This window comes from Thermothielavioides terrestris, chromosome 3, assembly GCF_000226115.1.
Source record: "Thermothielavioides terrestris NRRL 8126 chromosome 3, complete sequence".
NCBI lineage: Eukaryota > Fungi > Ascomycota > Sordariomycetes > Sordariales > Chaetomiaceae > Thermothielavioides > Thermothielavioides terrestris.
In genome coordinates, this window is record NC_016459.1 from 4,010,004 (window position 1) to 4,029,836 (window position 19,833).

Here is a 19,833-nt window from a genome sequence, read left to right on the forward strand (position 1 = left end):
TCTAGCGCCTTTGTTAAGCTATTAGCTAACATCTAGTTTAAAGGTATATAATCTATATTAACCCTCTTGTTCTAAGCTTTTTAATATAACTAATAGTTATAAATGTCAATATATTTCAGTTTCGTCTATAGTATAGGTATTTTAGCGTTGATTAGCTAGATCGTCTATTTATTATTATATTAGATCGATAGGATCTTATTATCTAGATAGATCTCTAGTACCTTTAATAGGCGTTATAGGAATATACCTTCTTTCACTGCCTATATAAATGCTAATAACTCTATTTCTATAGTCGATATAGTTATTATATTCTACTTATTAGCTCACTAGGTAATTAGCCCTCTAAATAGGATAATAGTATAATCTTATAAGCTCTTATAATCGATACTATTGTTAGCGAAGCTAGTATCACTAGCTACAATTAGAATATCTTCTCCTTCTAGCTAGAGGGCCTAGAACCTCGTTTAATAAAGGTATTATAGTACTCGATCAGCTATATAGTAATATTTAGGTCCTAGGTTCTAATTAAACTATATAAGCTTAGAGGCTATAAAGGCAATGTCTAGGCGTATATTAACGGTAGTATATAGGATTAAGCTAACCTTCCTTTAATAGAGCCTAACAGAGCTATAGCTAGTAATATTATTGTATAGGAGTAATTCGCCTTTAGCTATTAGAGTCTTTAGCTCTTCTTCTTCCTAGGCTAATCTTATAATCTTCTTAATATATACTATCTAGCTAAGCTAAATTAAACGTCTTTTATAATTATAATAAATCTCTATACCTAGAAACTATAGGAGGTTATCTCTTTCTATAAGTTTATACTTTTCTTATAGCTAGCTAATCACTTCGTTAGCTTAGTATTAATCCTTCTTATAGTAGATAAAGACGATATTATCTATATAGAAGAAGATGATAATACCCTTATTTATTATAATATAGGGCTTTTACAGTATAGCTTAGAACCTTAGGTTCCTTAAGGTAGCTATTAGCTCTTGTTACTAGAGGAGAGGAGACTTCTATAGGCTATAGAGTACCTTCTTTAGCTTTAAGATAGTTCTTAGCCTATAATAGCTATATAGTATCTCTATATAAATATCTTTATCGATCTTTATATTAACAAAGGCGTTGACTATATTAAACTGCTTTAGTTCTAGGTTAAACCTCGCTATAGTAGTAAGCATTGTTCTAAAGGATTATATAGCGAATATAGCTATATAGTTCTCTTTAGTAAACCTCTTCTTTTATTGATCGCTATATACTACTAGCCTCGCTTTATATTTAATAAAGTGCCTATTCTTATTGAACTTATAGATATATACCTATATATAATTTAAGATCTATTTGCCCTAGACCTCCTTATTATAGTAGTAAATCTCTTCTTAGAAGCCTATTACTTTGTAGCTTTAAAAATAATTACATTTAGCTTTTAAGAATAGCTAGCCTAGTAGATAATCTTTAAGTTTAGAATACTATCGAGGTATAGGTAAGAGTATCGACTAATAGATAGATCTAAGTTTACCTTCTTACTATAAGCGATCAACTTCTTTTTAAGAGATCCTCTTAATACCACTATCTTCCTTTTTAATAGTACCAACTACCTTTTTAGCTTTCTTTTTACTCTTTTAGGCAAGTTTCTCTCTCTCTTCCTCTATATAGAGGACCCTCCTTAAGTACCTACGTTCAATAGCTCTAGGGCCTAACGTTCTTATATTAAAGGTGGCCTCCTATAGTTAAAATACTCCTTTAGAGGCTTTAGACAAATATAAGCCTAGGAAGGTAGCTATAATTAGGGCGCTTAGTAGAGTAGGTAGAAAAGTTAGATATTAGAACTCTAGAAAGGTGCTTATAGTATCGCCTTTTACTATAATAGTATCTAACACTTCTTCGGTAGTAGCTAGGCTCTCTTCTAGTTCTTTAAAGGTTGTTAAAGGTGTATTAAACGCCTTTATTATATCCTCTTCCTTAGCCTTAGGCGTAAGATCGCTATTATCTAGCTAATTAGCATTATTAGCGCCTCTAGTATTAAGCTAGCACTTTAGCCCTTCGAGGTCTATCTAGGGAATGTCTTATACTATAAGCTTTAGATCGCCTAGGTATACCTACTTTTTATCAAAGATTATATTATATATATATACCACTTGGTTAGTAGCTAGGTTCTAGATATAGTAGATATTTAAGGAATTATATTCTATAAAGTAGCTAATCTAAGCTTTTAGTTAGAACTATTCAAAGCGCCTTTCTTTCTTCTTAGCAATATCTATTATAGTAAATGTCTTATAACTATAGACCTTTAAATACCCTTGGTATAGCTTATACTCTAAAGCTCTTAAGCTATCTCTTTTAGCAAAGAAGGTATAAAAGCAATCTAATAGCGTTATCTACTTTATTGTCAAGGATAATGTCCTATTATAAAGATATACTATAGCTTTAGTGACCTCTAGCTATAGTTGCTCTAGCAACTATACGCCGATAGCTATTGTTCTAGCCTTCTCCTTGATTATACCCCTTAAGTGTTTAGTACCTTTGTTCTATATAGGCGTATTAGACGTTGAAGGCTCTATTTAGATGCCTTGTCTCTCTACCTAGGTAGTAATAGCGCTTGCCTATATAAATTTGTTGTTATACTCTAGGACCTTGATATATAGCTAATACTGCCTTTTAAGTAGTGTAGCAAGGTGTTTAATAGCTACTAAGATGCCTAGTGCTTTGTAATTATATAGATAGTAGTCCTATATTATATTTGAATAGCGATTTATCGCTAATAGTAGATATTTAAAGCGCTATTAGCTTTTTTAAAAAGGGTATAGATCTAGGGCGATCCTATCGCTTAGGCTATAGTTCAATGGTCTAGGAATACAATTAGGCCTACGTTTCGACTTGCTAAGGCTATAGCTGTTATATTTAAATGTTAGTACGCCTTTAATACGCTCTCCTTATAAGTAATTAGCAAAGTGTTTAAGGGCCTTTAGGCCTATATAGCTAAGGCGTAGGTACTAAGTTATAGTATCTACTACGCTCTCTATATAGTGAGCCTAGCGATTAAGTCTCTTTGTTTAAGCGACAAAGGTTATAGGCATATAGTCTTTAGATATATATTTGAAGATATATTGTTAGAGCTTCTTTATAGTGTATCTAAGGAGTATATAGTCTTAGTACCTAAGTAGGTAGTTCGGTGTACTCTCTAGCCTATTGTCCTACTAGATCCCTTGTCGGTTAAGCTACTCTAACGATATAATGTTGTATATAAAGGTTAGGTAGTAAGCTATATTATATAGTATAAGAATTATAATGCCTTTGTTATTTTATAGTTTAATATCTATCTCGTTATATCCTTTAATTTGAATAGGGTACTCGCTTGCCTAGATATAGTTATTAGGCGTAGCCAACTTAGGAGGCCTTTTAAACCTATTTAGATAGTTAGCGATATAAATAGTTGACCCTAAGTCTAGGATTACTAAGTTGATTAGAGGGTATCTCTAGCCTATTTAGAAAGCGGCTAATATTATAGTGAAGCTCGCTATATATTTGCCTATAGCTCTCTACTACTATATTCTTACAATATATTGGTAGCTGAATATTGCTATAATGTTGGTACCTACGTTAGGAGCGTTGTCTATATTAAGGGCGGTGCCTACTTTAGAGGCGTTACCCTCTTCCTAGATAGTGCTCTCTTTGGAAGTAGTGCCCTCTTTAAAGGCGTTAGTATTAGCTATATCTACTTTAGAGACCTTAGGCTCCTTCGTTAGGAGTGTAGCTATAGCTCTCTTAGAGTAGTTAGCTAGTTAATATAATAGTAGATCTTCGTCTATATTGCTCTTTGTATTGTTAGTAAGGCTACTTCTAGACCTCTTTATCTAAAGCCTATTGGCCTTTGCTTATAGAGTTGAATTAGCCTTTAAATTAGCCTCTATATAAGCTTTAATATATTCTCTAGGTTCCTACCTAGGCGATATACTTTTAAGGTTTAAATAGTAGTATCGCTTAGTTAGATAGAAGTAATTATATATATAGTACTTCCTTAATATACTTAAGGACCTTATAGAGGTGCTAAGGGCTATAGGCGCACTTAGCTTATATTTAGAGTAGGATTAGCTAATTTTAGCTCCCTCTTTACAACTAGTTTAGTGCCTAGGGCAATCCTCCTAATCTTCTAGTTGCTTAGGGTCCTTATTTTCTTTCTCTCTAGGGCTATATATTAGGAAAGATCCTTTTCCTATATAGCTAGACGCCTTTTTAAAGAATAGATATATACCTTTATAGACTTATATAGCTATATCTCGAAAGGTTAGCTTCTTAAAGATCTCTATCTTACTTATAATATAGAAGGAAATAAAGCTTAGAAATAGCTTCTCTAGTATAGCTATTAGTTCGTTAAACTATAGGCTAGGATCCTTTACCTTACTTATCTTTTAGAGGGAGGCCTTATCTATTAAGCTCTCCTATTTAATGAGCTACCTCTTGAAATTAGCTTCTTTAATATATATATTCCTAAGGTGCTTAAGCGTATTAAGATAGGTACAAATATATATTCGAAGCTTAGTTATTATTTTAATAGTCGACTAAACGGTCTTCTTAAGATTATTATACTATATTCGACGGTTAGTACACTCTATAAAGTAGGTAGACTAGTAATTAGCCGCTACTATAGTAGTTATAAAGGTTAGTATCTAGGTAAGGTAGTTGGTCTAACGTTTATAGTCCTTATACTTATAGTCTAGATCCTTCTCGACCTATATAATAACGATAGTAATATTATTATTAAACTACTTCTCTCTCTCGTTATAGAGCTTCCTTTAGCGGCTATTTAGTACCTCGACACTAGGCTACTTTTATAGACCTTTGTTCTTAGAGAGGGTCTAGGAATCTATATTGTTATCCTAGGCTATAGAGGCATTGCTAGGCTATTACTCGCCTATAGTGGGCGCTCCTAGATTGGCTAAAGCTCCTATATTAGCTATAGCTCCTATAGCTATAGCTAGTGTAGAAGCCTATAGTTCGACGATATATTCCTAGAGCTTATACTAGATATATTTATAGGCGAGATCATAGATATTGGCTAATATAGGCTTTAGGAGGAGCTTCGCCTTGCCCTTGAAATAGTTGAGTAGATCGAGATATTTAGCCTTATTAACGAACTTATAGTTCTAAGCTACCTAGTTATCTAGGCTAGCTAGGATAATATTGATCTTTGTATCGGCTTTTGAAGATATAGTAGTTGCTATTAAGCGCTATATATAGGGCTATATACTTAGAGATAGGGCTAGGTTTTTAAGCTAATAAGACTCTTAATTGTTAGAACCACTGTATAGGCTTAGGAGGATAAAGCTATTACGATATAAGTGATATATACAACTGGGAGCAATCGTAGTATTGAAGATGTTATATTGTAGGAGAGTTCTCCTGATCAGGAGCCTAGTCTTAGGCGGCAGTTGGGCATCAAGCCGGTGGATCCTAATCTCGGTAGGCCGGCTCGGTGCCCTAGGCCGGGCTGGTTCTGACAGAGATCTGGTCCGAGAGTACGGTCGACCGCTACGTTTGCACTAATTGATTAGTTAGTTACAACTGTTGAAAGTGAATTCATATACTAAAAAATTGCCTGCTCAAGTGACACTGTGACTGCTTGACAACCCGCTCAAAAGTCAACCCAAATTTTGCGAGTCCTGCTGTTCCGACGTGTATCCAAGTTGTGTATCCAAGTTCTTTATCCACCCGTGGATTCAGGACCCGGGCGCGGACCCATCGCCACTGGAATTCTCTTCGCGACGAAGCATGATCCCATGAGTAGGAGGGTCCCGCTGGTCCTGGACAAGCTGAACAGCGCTGCTATCCAGGTAGCCCAAGCGGACCAGGTGCTGCACATACTCCATCGTCCACTCCTGGCACCGTCTGTTGAGCACCTTTAAACTCGTTAGCAACCTAACGCGATGTCATTTAGATGAAGCGAAGCTCCTACACCGTCAACGGGGGCTCTAGCGTCGCTTGGGCCAGGCGCAGGCACCTGGAGAGCAGCGGCATCTAGGGCTCCCAGAGCGATGTTGTCGGTAGACATCTTTTGTCCGTTCAACTCCACGTGAAGAGCGGACGGGATTGATCCCAGCAAAACAACAGTGTTCAGCGACTGGGAGCCGCAGGGGTTGTCATTGCGCTTGAACTCGTGGTAGAATCCCGAAAACGGGTTTCCAACAACGTGGATCTTGGTTCCAATGCAAGGCTGCGCTTTTGAGGGCACTTTGTTGACCTCTGAAGCATTTGGGATGAAGATGGAAAAGTGCCCGCGTGATTTGCTAGTGCGGCCGGACACAAGGAGGTAGACGGGACAAGAAGCCATTGCTGCTGCTCGTGGCCAATGGAATGAAAGTACAAGAAGACGACGGGACACCAGGGAGTCGGCCCCAGAGATGCAGGCCAGTGTACTGGGGGGCGCGAGATCTGCCGGCTGAGCAGCCAAGAAACCGACGAGTAAGAGAAAACAGAGGTGATGATGTTCTCGAAAGACTCGCCATGGAGGGTCTTATTTTAGAAACAAGGGGAGGATGGTATCCTTTCTCAAGCGCCGTCCAGAAATTCTGAGCTTGGCCCCGCATGCGGGCCGGGGCCGATGCAGCCAGGGACTCAGCCACTCACCAGTTCGACACGGCACCCGTATCTGGAGTCGCCCAGCATCATCCCAAGCTGGGCGGTCGCCGAATTATTAAGCGCGCGGCTCTTCCCCCTCGGCTCGTCAAGGGCCACTTGTGCTCGACCAGATTTGCAGACCACCAATCATCATGATCTCCAAAATCGTGCCCTGAATCTGATTGACAAAAACAATGATGACTGACGTTTGTTCCTCATGAGTGTAAAAGCCAGCCAGCAGGGATTGAGATGGAGGAGCCACTGGCCCAGTTGGTCATGAAGATGAGAAAGTCCGAAAGGTGTGCGTTACTGCGGCCCGCCACGGCGCTCCGAGGCTCATCTGTTGGCTGTGGTCGGCAGGGAGACAAGGCAGTTGTGCATAACAAGGTGCTTAAGCCCCAGCAAAGCGGTGTCAACGTCCGGTTGGTGGGAGCCGATTCAGTCCAGAACCGCACGAGATTCGTTATTTGACCGGCCGTGTGACCCAGCGTAAGCTGTTATTATGCACCGTGGCTGTTGCAGAAACTGCAGTACGAATGCAGTATATCAGGGGCACCGGGAATGCCAGTAAAAGTCAAACGCCTCATACTCGTCCTCCCAAGGCCGGAGCACGATGTTTATCCATCCATCATCTCTCCACTCGTCGCCGTAGGGTCCAACGATCATGGCCTTGCAGTACTCCCAATACTCGGGGTACCAACCTGCCTGTGCCCAGTCCACGATTCCCGAGAGGCTGATTCGGTTATCCTCCGGTGACCTAGCAACGAGGATATTTCCGAGATGGAGGTCACCGTGTGTTAGGCATATCCGGGCGGTATCGGGGAGCATGTCCCGGTACGGCTCGGGAAGCCTCTTTTCGACCGGTATTGCGGCTGCCGACACAAGCTGCACAAAGTCGTGGAACTCTCGGGCGGTGGCGAACGGGCCTCTGTGCTGGTCGGGGCTGAAGTAGATGTCCTGGACCGGCCCTCGGTGCAAGGAGCCTGATGAGATGGTTTCGATCAGAGATGAAGAGATGAGATAAACGTGATCCTGTGTAATAGACACGGTGACGCTAAGACCTACCGATGAATTGGTCTGTGGGATCTTGTTGCACGGTTCTCAGCCGTCTCACAACGTCAGCCAGCTGATGGGATATGCGTGACTTCTCCTCGTGGCTGAGAGTTGGCCAAGCATCGCGAAGCGTCTGGCCTGGGAGAAAACTCATGTAGATGAAGGTTGACTCGAAACCCGGTCCGCCAGCGGTCCTCCACCCAAACACCTCTGGGGCAGGGACCTGGTCGGCAGGAAATGTTTTATTGATGAAGCGCAGTGCCAGGGCTTCGTCCAAGTGGACTCGCGATCTGTGGCCATATTTAACCAGCACACCTATTTCTCGAATATGGTAGACTCCGTCATCGCCCATCTCCTTCCCAGTCGCCTTCAGGACTTCTTCTGGGCTCGGTAGCTTGCGGCCCGCATCGCGGAAAAAAGATGAATCCAGGAAGTCAAACTCGGCCAGACTCAAGTCTGGGAGCTGGGATCGCACCGTCTCCTCTTTGATGCTTTCCATTTGTGAAATGGGGTTAGGGAGCTCGACGACCTGAGATTGGCTTCAGGGAAGAAGCCGCCTGGCCGTTCAGGCGAAACCACACTCCGTGCATATTGCGGGCTTGCGAAGCGACCTGAGCGGATCTTGGGCGCCTCTTGCATCCATGCCCAATCCCAGGGCAGTCAGTTTGTAAATCCGTAATGTTTTGCGTAATATTACATTGGTTTCGACGTTATTTCGGCGGGGCTGTCCACCGTAAGCAGGTGATTCCTCTTGGTTACCCCTGAATGCCAAGAAACTTCGCCGACAAACAGTAGGGTACGTGAGAATTCGGCTGCTAGCAAATGGGATAGTTAACCTATTTTTCTAATTCACCAGGATATTTGAGGCATCCCGAGACTCAGTAAACAGCATGCTTGTGTCCATTCGATGTCAAAGAGCCTCCTTCAACCCCTATTTCTTCACCAAACCCTTCAGTCTGGCCAAGATCTGCAGCGCCACCAACCTCGAGTAGTACCGACAGAACGCCATGTTGCCGCCGTGGAACCACAGTCCAGGATGCCCACTCTCGGTCCAGATCGTCCTCATCTCGCCCTCGTCATTCCAGCCCCACACATCTCCCACCTTGTCAAGGACTGCATCCGGCAAGATGCCCCTCGCCGTCTCCTTCATGTTCATGTATCCCGTGGCAAACACGATCTCGTCCGCCTCTAACTCGCTGCCATCCTCCAACTTCAGCCCGTTCGGCAACACCTGCGCCACCTCCAGCCCGTGCTTGACCTTCACCTTCCCGTCAATGATCAGCTTCGCCCCGCCAACATCGATGTAGTATCCGCCTCCTCGCTGCAGATACTTGCAGTACAGGCCGCCCCCGTGCGGGCCGCTGTCAGTCTTGAAGCCAGCCCTCTCCAGCCCGTCGAGGATCTCCTTGTCCCGCTCTCTCAGAGTGGTGGTATGGTCCACCTCGATCGCCTTCAAAACCGCGCTCGGCCAACCCCAAACCGTGATATCGGCGTCTTCAGCCGGGCGGCTTCCCTCCTCGTACAAGTCTCCCTGTAACACTTTCAACACGCCGTCGCTGGACACCACATTCGTTGAGGAGCGCTGAACCATCGTCACGTCGTAGCCCTTCTCGAAGTAGTCCTGGCAGATGTCCATGCTCGAGTTGCACGCTCCGACGACGACGGCCTTCTTGCCCCGGCCAGATTCCCGGGCACCGGGGAATTCGGAGGAGTGGCAAAGGAGGTCACCTTTGAAGCCGTCCATGCCGGGCACAGAGGGCATGAACTTCTTGCCTGAGTGTCCAGTGGCCATGATGAGGTGCTTCGGGTGGAGGGTCCTCGTCTCGGTCTGGCCGTCCTCCCGCACGCGCTTGACGACGGCCGTCCATTCGCCCTTGGCCGCGTCCCAGGAACCTGACACCAGCTCCGACTGCGTCCACACGTTCAGGTCGAGCGCCTTGACATACGACTCAAACCAATCCCCCAGCTTGTCCTTGGGCGTGAAAATAGGCCACGACTCGGGGAACGGGATGTACGGCATATGGTCGTACCAGACCGGATCGTGCAGCACGAGCTGGTGGTACCGCTTCCGCCAGTTGTCGCCAACGGCCCTGTTCTTGTCGATCGCGAGAGCCGGGACGCCGAGCATCTTGAACCGGGCTGCGGCAGTCAAGCCGGCCTGGCCAGCGCCTAATTAGGTACGCACGCCGTCAGCACCTGTCGCTTCAGCACCGTGATCGTCCCAACAACCCATCCACGACCTACCAATGATCAACACCTCCGGTTCCGACCCGACAAACTCCCGTTCCGCCGCCCTCCTCTCGGCCCAATTCCTCCTCCCCTCCATCCCGCCATGCTGCACACCAACCTCCCTCCTGAATCCAGTACGCTCCTCGTACCCCGTCACCGACTCAAGGGTCGTAAACAGCGTCCAAATCCTCCACCCACCGCGCCACTCCACCAGCCTGACCACCCCGCGTCCGACCCCGACCGCGCTCCGCACCGTCACGAAAAACCCGACCCCCTCCACCCCTTGCCGCGGCCGAAAGTCCGTAACCTGCGGCCGGCGCACCCCGCTCGAGCAGTCCACCGCCAGCCTGACCCCTTCCACAGCCGTCTCCTCCGCCGCCGCAAGCCACGCCCGGATCCCCCGCTGCCCCTTCACCGTGCGCAGCCGCCAGCTCAGCACGAGGTGGTCGCGCCAGAACGCAGTCGCCTGGGGCCCTGCCTCGCCGCCATCCGCTTGGTCGGCCCCGGCGCTGTTGCCCTCGGCGTCGGGGAGGAACAGCTCTGCTGCCGCGTGCGCGTCCCGCTTCGCCAGGGCGTCGTTCAGCGCCGCGACGATCTGCTCTGCCACGGCGGCGGCGTCGAAACCGGTGGTCCGGGTGGAAGTGGCTGTTACGGGCCAGGGGGCCGGCGGGAGGTTGGTGGAGCCCGGGGCGACGCGCTCGGCCGAGGGGGGGTTGGTGGTGGCGGGTGTTGCGGAGGGCATTGCGGTGGGCTTGGGTGGGTCTGGGTTGGGTGTTTGCTGCGGTAAGTGGATTAGATGGATGGATGGATGGATGGTTTGGGGCGAGCGGCTCGGCTCAGTGACGATGGAAGGAAGCTGTGACGACCTTCGGTGAGCGTGGATGGCGGGTGGCAAACGCGGTGAGGGGGAACCAGGTTGGGTAGGAGCGGTTGGAAGCGACCGATCGTTGTTGCACGGTTGATCCCAACTGGGGATGATGCAGATGGAAACACGGCTAGCAGACACCGGAGCGTAGCCTGAGTCGAGGGACACAACTGCAGCTGTATGAGCCACGAGTCTCAGACAAAGAACGGGAGCGGGTGGTTATTGCTTGGCGCGGGACTTGCGACTGCCCGAGGAGGGTGACACCTTTCTTTTTGAACGAGAACGAGAACAGGACCAGGAACGGGAAGGGGAAGCTGCTGTAACATCGTCACACCTGTCGTCCTTACCCCTCCTCCGATCGGCGCAGTCGGGTCGGGGTTAAGCACCTCCTTTGTGCCCCGTATGGAAGCCATTACCCGCGGCCCACATACATCAACCAGCAGCAGCGGCCGAGACACAACAGGAGCATCCCGGCCTCCGATACCTTCCAAGGTTGGTCTTGCCCCGAGACATCGACCGCAGGGCAACCCCGCTCGAGGTGCGATCCGGGTCAAACTGCTGGAGTTGGCCTCTGCTGTGGCACTGGTGAGAGTCTTCTGCCCGTTCAAGCGCCAGCTTATTCAGCGCTACTGCACTCCGCATCACCCGTTTGCAAGTGGCCGAATGAGGCTGCGGTAAAGATTGCGGGGTTGTGACGCGCATGACCGAGTGCTGGTGGATACCGCGGGGTCAACCGTCCGGAGACAGGGAGACGTGTGTAAGTCATTGTGGTTGTTAAACACTAGGTCAAAGTGGGTCCAAATGGCTGTACCGCACACCCAATTTGACAGCAGTATACAACACACTGCTATCAGTGCCATCTGTTGGAACCGCTACGCAGGCTTAGGAAGATGAAGCTATCACGATGCAAACAATGCATATAACTGGGATCAATCGTGGTATTGAAGATGTTGTATTGTAGGAGAGTTCTCCTGATCAGGAGCCTAGTCTTGGGCGGCAGTTGGGCATCAAGCCGGTAGATCCTAATCTCGGTAGGCTGGCCTAGTGCCCCGGGCCGGGCTAGTTCTGATATACCCCCCTAGGTCGAGCCTCCGGCTCTAGCCTGCCAAATCTAGTAATCTATAAAGCTATTCCCAATACTATGTCCTTCCTAATCTAGCAATTCTATAGTATTGAGGTCCTTCTACTATCGCCCTAATCTACTGAGCTTTACACGCCTACCCTTTTTAATCCTATATATTATACTGTAAACCGAACCTTCTATTTGGCTAAAGCCTTCTTCTAGCCCTATATTTCTTCTTTCTATACTACCTAGTAGATATAGATTTCAATAAGGGCTTAGATATCTACTAGATTAAGTATTTCTATAAACTTCTTATAGGGCTCTAGTTCTAACGCCTTTGTTAAGCTATTGGCCAACATCTAGTTTAAAGGTATATAATCTATATTAACCCTCTTGTTCTAAGCTTCTTAGCGTAGCTAGTAATTATAAATGTCGATATATTTTAGCTTTGTCTATAGTATAGGTATCTCGGCGTTAATTAGCTAGATCGTCTACTTATTATCGTACTAGATTGATAAGATCTTATTATCTAGATAGATCTCTAGTACTTCTAATAGGCGCTAAAGGAATATACCTTCTTTCATTGCCTATATAAGTACTAACAACTCTACCTCTATAGTCGATATAGTTACTATATCCTATTTACTAGCTTACTAAACGATTAGCCCTCTAAATAGGATAATAGTATAACCTTATAAGCTTTTATAATCAATACTATTGTTAACGAAGCTAGTATTACTAGCTACAATTAGGATATCTCCTCCTCCTAGCTAAAGGGCCTAGAACTTTGTTCGATAGAGGTATTATAATACTCGATTAGCTATATAATAGTGTTCTAGTCCTAGGTTCTAATTGAACTATATAAACTTAGAGGCTATAAAGGCAATGTCTAGGTATATATTGATAGCTATATATAGGATTAAGCTAACCTTCCTTTAATAGAGCCTAATAGAGCTATAGCTAGTAACATCGTTGTATAAGAGTAGTTCGCCCTTAGCTATTAGAGTCTCTAGCTCTCCTTCTTCCTAGGCTAACCTTACGATCTTCTTAATATACACTGTCTAGCTAAGCTAAATCAAACGCCTCTTACAATTGTAATAAATCTCTATACCTAGGAACTATAGGAGGTTATCTCCTCCTATAAGTTTATACTTTTCTTATAGCTAGCTAATTACTTCGTTAGCTCGGTATTAGTCCTTTTTACAATAGGCAAAGACGATATTATCTATATAGAAGAAGATAATAATACCTTTGTTTATTATAATATAGAGCTTTTATAGTATAGCTTAGAACCCTAGGTTCCTTAGGGTAGCCGTTAGCTCTCGTTGCTAGAGGAGAGGAGACTTTTATAGGCTATAGAGCGCCTTCTTTAGCTTTAGGATAATTCCTAGTTTACAATAGCTATATAGTATCTCTATATAAATGTTCTTATTAATCTTTATATTAACAAAGGTATTAACTATATTAAACTACTTTAGTTCTAGGTTGAACCTCGCTATAATAGCGAGCATTATTCTAAAGGATTATATAGCGAGTATAACTATATAGTTCTCTTTAGCGAACCTCTTCTTTTTACTAATTGCTATATACTACTAGCCTCGCCTTATATTTAATGAGGTACCTACTTTTATTAAACTTATAGATATATATCTATATACAATCTAGGATCTACTTGCCCTAGACCTCTTTATTATAGTAGTAAATCTCTTCCTAGAAGCCTATCACTTTATAGCTTTGGAGATAATCGTATTTAGCTTCTAGGAATAGCTAGCCTAATAAGTAATCTTCGAGTTCAAAGTACTATCGAGGTATAGGTAGGAGTATCAACTTATAGATAGATCCGAGCTTACCTTCTTTCTATAGACGATCGACTTCTTCTTAAAAGATCCTTTTAGCGCTATTATCTTCTTTTTTAATAGTACTAGCTACCTTCTTAGCCTTCTTTTTACTCTTTTAAACAAGTTCTTCTTTCTTTTCCTCTATATAGAGGACCCTCCTTAAATATCTACGTTCAACAGCTCTAGAGCCTAATATTCCTACATTGAAGGTGGCCTCCTATAGTTAGAATACTCCTTTAGAGGCTCTAGGCGAATATAAACCTAGAAAGGTAGCTATAATTAGAGCGCTTAGCGAAGTAGGCGAAGAAGTTGGATATTAGAACTCTAGGAAAGTGCCTATAGTATCGCCTTTTACTACAATAGTATCCAACACTTCTTCAGTAGTAGCTAGGCTCTCCTCTAGTTTTTCAAAGGTTATTAAAGGTATACTAAACGCCTCTATTATATCCTCTTCTTTAGCTATAGATGTAAAATCACTATTATCTAGCTAATTAGCATTATTAGCGCCTCTAGCATTAAGCTAGTGCTTTAGCTCTTTAAGGTCTACTTAAAGGATATTTTACACTATAAACTTTAAATTATCTAGGTATACCTACTTTTCGTCAAAGATTATATCGTATATATATACTACTTAGTCGATAGTAGAGTTCTAAATACAATAGATGTTTAAGAAATTGTATTCTATAAAATAGCTAATCTAAGCTCTTAGTCGAAACCGTTTAAAGCGCTTTTCTTTCTTTTTAACGATATCTGTTATAGCGAATACCTTATAACTATAGACCTTCAAATACCCTTAGTATAGCTTATACTCTAAGGCTCTTAGGCCATCTCTCTTAGTAAAGAAGATATAAAAGCGATCTAATAGTATTATCCACTCTATTATCAAAGATAGTATCCTATTGTAGAGATATATCGTAGCTCTTATAACTTTTAGCTATAGTTGCCCTAGCAACTATACGCCAATAGCTATTGTTCTAGCCTTCTCCTTAATTATATCCCCTAAACGTTTAGCGCCTCTATTCTATATAGACGTATTAGGCACTAAAGGCTCTATTCGGATACCTTGTCTCTCTATCTAAATAGTAATAGCGCTCGCCTATATAAATTCGTTGTTATACTCTAGGACCTTGATATATAGCTAATACTACCTTTTAAGCAGTATAGCAAAGTGTTTAATAGCTACTAGGATACCTAGCGCCTTATAGTTATATAGATAGTAGTCCTATATTATATCTAAATAGCGATCTATCGCCAATAGTAGATATTTAAAGCGCTATTAGCCTTCTTAGAAGAGGTATAAATCTAGGGCGATCCTATCGCCTAGGCTATAGTTCAATGGCCTAGGAATACGATTAGGCCTATATTTTAACTTACTAAGGCTATAGCTATTACATTCGAACATTGGTATACCTTTAATACGCCTTTCTTATAAGTAATTAACGAAGTATTTAAAGGCCTTTAGACCTATATAGCCAAGGTGCAAATACTAAGTTATAGTATCTGCTATACTCTCTATATAGCAAGCCTAGCGATCGAGTTTCTTTGTTCAGATAGCAAAGGCTATAGGCATATAGTCTTCAGGTATATATTCGAAGATATATTGTTAGAGCTTCTTCGTAGTATATCCAAGGAGCGTATAATTTTAGCGTCTAAGTAGGTAGTTTAGTGTACTCTCTAGCCTATTATCCTACTAGATCCCTTGTCGATTAAGCTACTCTAACGATACAATGTTATATACGAAGGTTGGGCAATAAGCTACGTTATATAGTATAAAGACTATAACACCTTTATTGTTCTATAGTTTAATATCTATCTCGTTATATCTTTTAATCTAAATAGGGTATTTACTTATCTAGATATAGTTATTAGGCGTAGCCAACTTAGGAAGCTTTTTAAACCTACTTAGATAGTTGGCGATATAAATAGTTGACCCTAAATCTAGGATTACCGAGTTAATTAGAGGGTATCTCTAGCTTATTTAAAATATAGCTAGGATTATAGTAAAGCTCACTATACATTTGCCTATAGCTCTCTACTACTACGTTCTTATAATATATTAGTAGCTAAACATCGCTATAATGTTAGTGCCTATATCGGGGGCGTTGCCTACATCGGGGGCGATACCCACTTTGGAGGTGGTACCTTCTTCCTAGGTAGTACTCTCTTTAGAAGTAGTACCCTCTTTAGGGGCATTAGCATCTGCTATATCTACTTCAAGGACCTTAGGCTCCTTTATTAGGAGTATAGCTATAGCTCTTTTAGAGTAGTTGGCTAGTCAATACGATAGTAGATCTTCGTTTATATCGCTCTTTATATCGTTAGCGAGGCTATTTTTAGACCTCTTTATCCAAAGCTTATTAGCCTCTACTTATAGAGTTGAATTAGCCTTTAAATTAGCCTCTATATAAGCTTTAACGTATTCTCTAGGTTCCTACCTAGGCGGTATACTCTTAAAGTTCAAATAGTAGTATCGCTTAGTTAAATAGAAATAATCGTAGGCGTAGTACTTCCTTAATATACTTAAAGACCTTATAGAGGTACTAAGAGCTATAGGTATACTTAGCTTACATTTAGAGTAGGATTAGCCAATTCTAGCTCCCTCTTTACGACTAGTTTAGCGTTTAGGGCGATCCTCCTAATCTTCTAGTTGCTTAGGGTCCTTATTTTCTTTCTCTCTAGGGCTATATATCGAGAAAGATCCTTTTCCTATATAGTTAAGCGCCTTCTTAAGGAATAGATATGTGCCTTTATAGACTTCTATAGCTATATCTCGAAAGGTTAGCTTCTTAAGGATCTCTATCTTACTTATAATATAGAGGGCAACAAAGCTTAGGAATAGCTTCTCTAGTATAGCTATTAATTCGTTGAACTATAGGCTAGGATCTTTTACCTCGCTTATCTTCTAGAGGGAAGCCTTATCTATTAAGCTCTTCTACTTAACGAGCTACCTCTTAAAATTAGCCTCCTTAATATATATATTCCTAGGGTATTTAAGTACGTTGAAGTAGATATAAATATACGTTCGAAGCTTAGTTATTGTTTCGATAGTTAGCTAAACAGTTTTCTTAAGATTATTATACTATATTCGAAGGTCAATATATTCTATAAAGTAGATAGACCAGTAGTTAGCCACTATTATAGTAGTTATAAAGGTTAGTATCTAAGTAAGGTAATTAGTCTAACGTTCGTAGTCCTTATACTTACAATCTAAATCCTTCTTAACCTATATAATAACGATAGCAATATTATTATTAAACCACTTCTCCCTCTCGTTATAGAGCTTCCTCTAGTAGCCGTTCAATGCCTCGACACTGAGCTACTCTTACAGACCCTCGTTCTCAGAGAGGGTCTAGGAGTCTACATCGTTATCCTAGGCTGTAGAGGCAGTGCTAGGCCGCTACTCGCCTATAGCGGACGCTCCTAGATTAGCTAGAGCTCCTACGTTGGCTATAGCTCCTATGGCCATAGCCGGTATAGAAGCTCATAGTTCGACGATATATTCCTAGAGCTTACGCTAGATACGCTTATAGGCAAGATCGTAGGTATCGGCTAGTATAGGCTTTAGGAGGAGCTCCGCCTTACCCTCGAAATAGTCGAGTAAGTTAAGATACTTAGCTTTGTTGACGAACTTACGATTCTAAGCTACCTAGTTATCTAAGCTAGCTAGGATAATATCGATCTTTATATCGGCTTTCGAAGATATAGTAGTTGCTACTAAGCGCTATATATAGGGCCGTATACTTAGAGATAGGGCTAGGTTTTCAAGCTAATAAGACTCTTAATTGTTAGAACCGCTATATAGGCTTAGGAAGATAAAGCTATTACGATATAAGCAATGTATATAACTAGGATCAATCATACTATTAAAGATGTTATATTATAGGAGAGTTCTCCTAATTAGGAGCCTAGTCTTAGGCGGCAGTTAGGCATCAAGCCAGTGGATCCTAATCTCGGTAGGCTGGCCCGGTGCCCTAGGCCAGGCTAGTTCTGACACCATCAATATTGAAGCCGTAGATACTGTAAAAAACGGCCTAAATCGCCATTTTCTAGTGTTTTTATATACTTGTTGATATTTGTAGCTTAGTCAGTATAGCCATCGAGCCCCTGAACCTAGCTATTGAGCCCGCCTTCGAACTGCCTAGGAGCCCGCCTTCGAACCGCCTGGGTACACGCCTTTGAACCGCTTGGGAGCCCGCCTTCGAACCGCCTAGGAGCCCGCCTTCGAACCGCCTAGGTACGTGCCTTTGAACCGCCTAGGTACACGCCTTTGAACCGCCTCCTGTCCTACTATCTAGCGAAGTGCCTAGCCAGGAACACGCCTCTGCACTGCGCTCTATACGCAACGTGCCCTAGCCTCCTACTCGGTAATAGGGCGCGCCTAGGCACTATAGTTCGATATATCAATAAGCGTTAGAGGCGCCTAATCGCTATTATAATCTATACTAGGGAAACGCTATAGGTTATTGTATACGAGGCAGAGGTTAGCCTTCGCTAAGTATACTGGTATAAGCGGCTATTCGAACTTATTAGCGATTCTTTTCTAAAGCCGACGACGCTATAGAACGCCTATATATTATAGCCTTAGGCTCTAGAGGTTCGTTCCTTCTAATATACTAATGATGATATATCTTAGCGGTTAGCTAATGTACTACAATTGCTAAGAACTCCTCGACCACCTTATCTATAAGTCCGACCTTTATTTCAACGAAATATAGACCTTCCTTCTTAAAGAATACTATATATTTATATTCTTTAAGACAATATCTCGTTATCTATATAAGGCTTAGTAGAGAAAAAAAGTAGCTTTATAAAAGGCTATATAGTAGAACTATATCCTTTAGCTCAATTACCTTAGAAAGGTAGCTATATTTATTATAGAGATGTTTATATTCTATAACGAATTAGGCTTTAATTAAAGAGGCAGTATTTGTTATACTAGCTAGGCACTACTAGGCGTTACCCTTATCGTCGACAATATTATAAAGAGAGGTAAATGCTATTATATTCTCTTTACTATTATAGTCGATAGTATTCTTAATCTATTGGTCTAATAAAGTTATTCCAACTAGGAAGGCTTCCTTATATAGCTAAAGGAGTATATTCTACCTAAGATAAGGCTATTCCTAGACTGCTATAGTATCCTTATTATAGATAACGCATTGTAGTACTGAGCTAATGCCGTTAAATAGGCTTATTAAGAGGCTAGCGTTCTACTATAGTATTTACCGCTATATTCGCTAGACTTCAACCTAATCGAGGCGACATTCTATAATACCAAGGCCTATATTCGTTGGAATTACTAGAAGATATTTATACTAGACTATTTGGATAAAGACTTTAAGGAGTTCCTTTATAATATTTATACTACTATTACCAACGACGTTATAGCTATATATAGGCACTTTAGGAAGGCTATAATACCGTTCTAGAAGGAAGGCGAAATAGTGGATTATATAGCATTGTATTCTAAGTAGTTCTAGAAGTTCTAAAATATTAGTATAGTAGGTTGAATACTACGCCCTATAGATAGGTTTATAGTTATAGTTTATCATCTTTCTCCTCTTTTTCTTCTATAAAGGACGTTATTTCCAAGCTATATTTCGTCTATTATTCTATTACTTCCTCTATATATCTAAGTCTTACCTCTTCTAAATCCAATAGGCAATGCAAAGGCGTATAATAGGCTAAGGCGTTAACAAGGGAATTGTATAGTGGATAAATAGACTAGGTACTTAATAAAGCTAGTATACTATTAAACGTAAACTATAGTACTTTAGCAATATAGGAAGAATATACTATTCTATTAAACGCTTTACTAAGTACTTTATTAAGCGTTTTAAACTAGGCTATCGTCAAAGCTAGCTAGCTCTACCTCCTCCTTAAGGAAGCCTTTTACTATATTATAAAACATAGGAATTAGGTACTATAGGAACTTATTATTATAAAACTATATATTAAAGAGCTAACGAATATTATAAACCCTCCTACCCTCTATATAGAGAGATCTACTGACCTAGTAGAAAGTTGCTATTACGTCCTTCTAGCTAAATAGGCAGTGCTAACGAGCAAAGGTTTTAACGAAGTCGTTAATAATATCTGAAGACTCCTTTTTATATAGTTTAGATAGTAGCGACAAAGAGTGTATCGATATAACGGTCTTCTATAAG

General features: G+C 42.1%; 3 protein-coding genes across 3 annotated transcripts; all 3 read right to left on the reverse strand.

Annotated features, from left to right (window-relative positions):
- Positions 1-5,720: 5,720 nt before the first annotated feature.
- On the reverse strand, positions 5,721-6,331 carry THITE_2130113 (uncharacterized protein; the record flags this gene model as incomplete). The annotated part of the gene is made up of 2 exons (XM_003654650.1): positions 5,721-5,900; positions 5,957-6,331. The coding sequence occupies 2 exons, from the start codon at positions 6,329-6,331 to the stop codon at positions 5,721-5,723; spliced, it is 555 nt and encodes a 184-aa protein (XP_003654698.1).
- Positions 6,332-7,164: 833 nt separating this feature from the next.
- On the reverse strand, positions 7,165-8,170 carry THITE_2089876 (uncharacterized protein; the record flags this gene model as incomplete). The annotated part of the gene is made up of 2 exons (XM_003654651.1): positions 7,165-7,601; positions 7,684-8,170. The coding sequence occupies 2 exons, from the start codon at positions 8,168-8,170 to the stop codon at positions 7,165-7,167; spliced, it is 924 nt and encodes a 307-aa protein (XP_003654699.1).
- Positions 8,171-8,483: 313 nt separating this feature from the next.
- On the reverse strand, positions 8,484-10,182 carry THITE_2117853 (uncharacterized protein). The gene has a single exon (XM_003654652.1). It carries the CDS (start codon positions 9,797-9,799, stop codon positions 8,603-8,605), a length of 1,197 nt encoding a protein of 398 aa, XP_003654700.1. The 5' UTR covers positions 9,800-10,182; the 3' UTR covers positions 8,484-8,602.
- Positions 10,183-19,833: the final 9,651 nt, after the last annotated feature.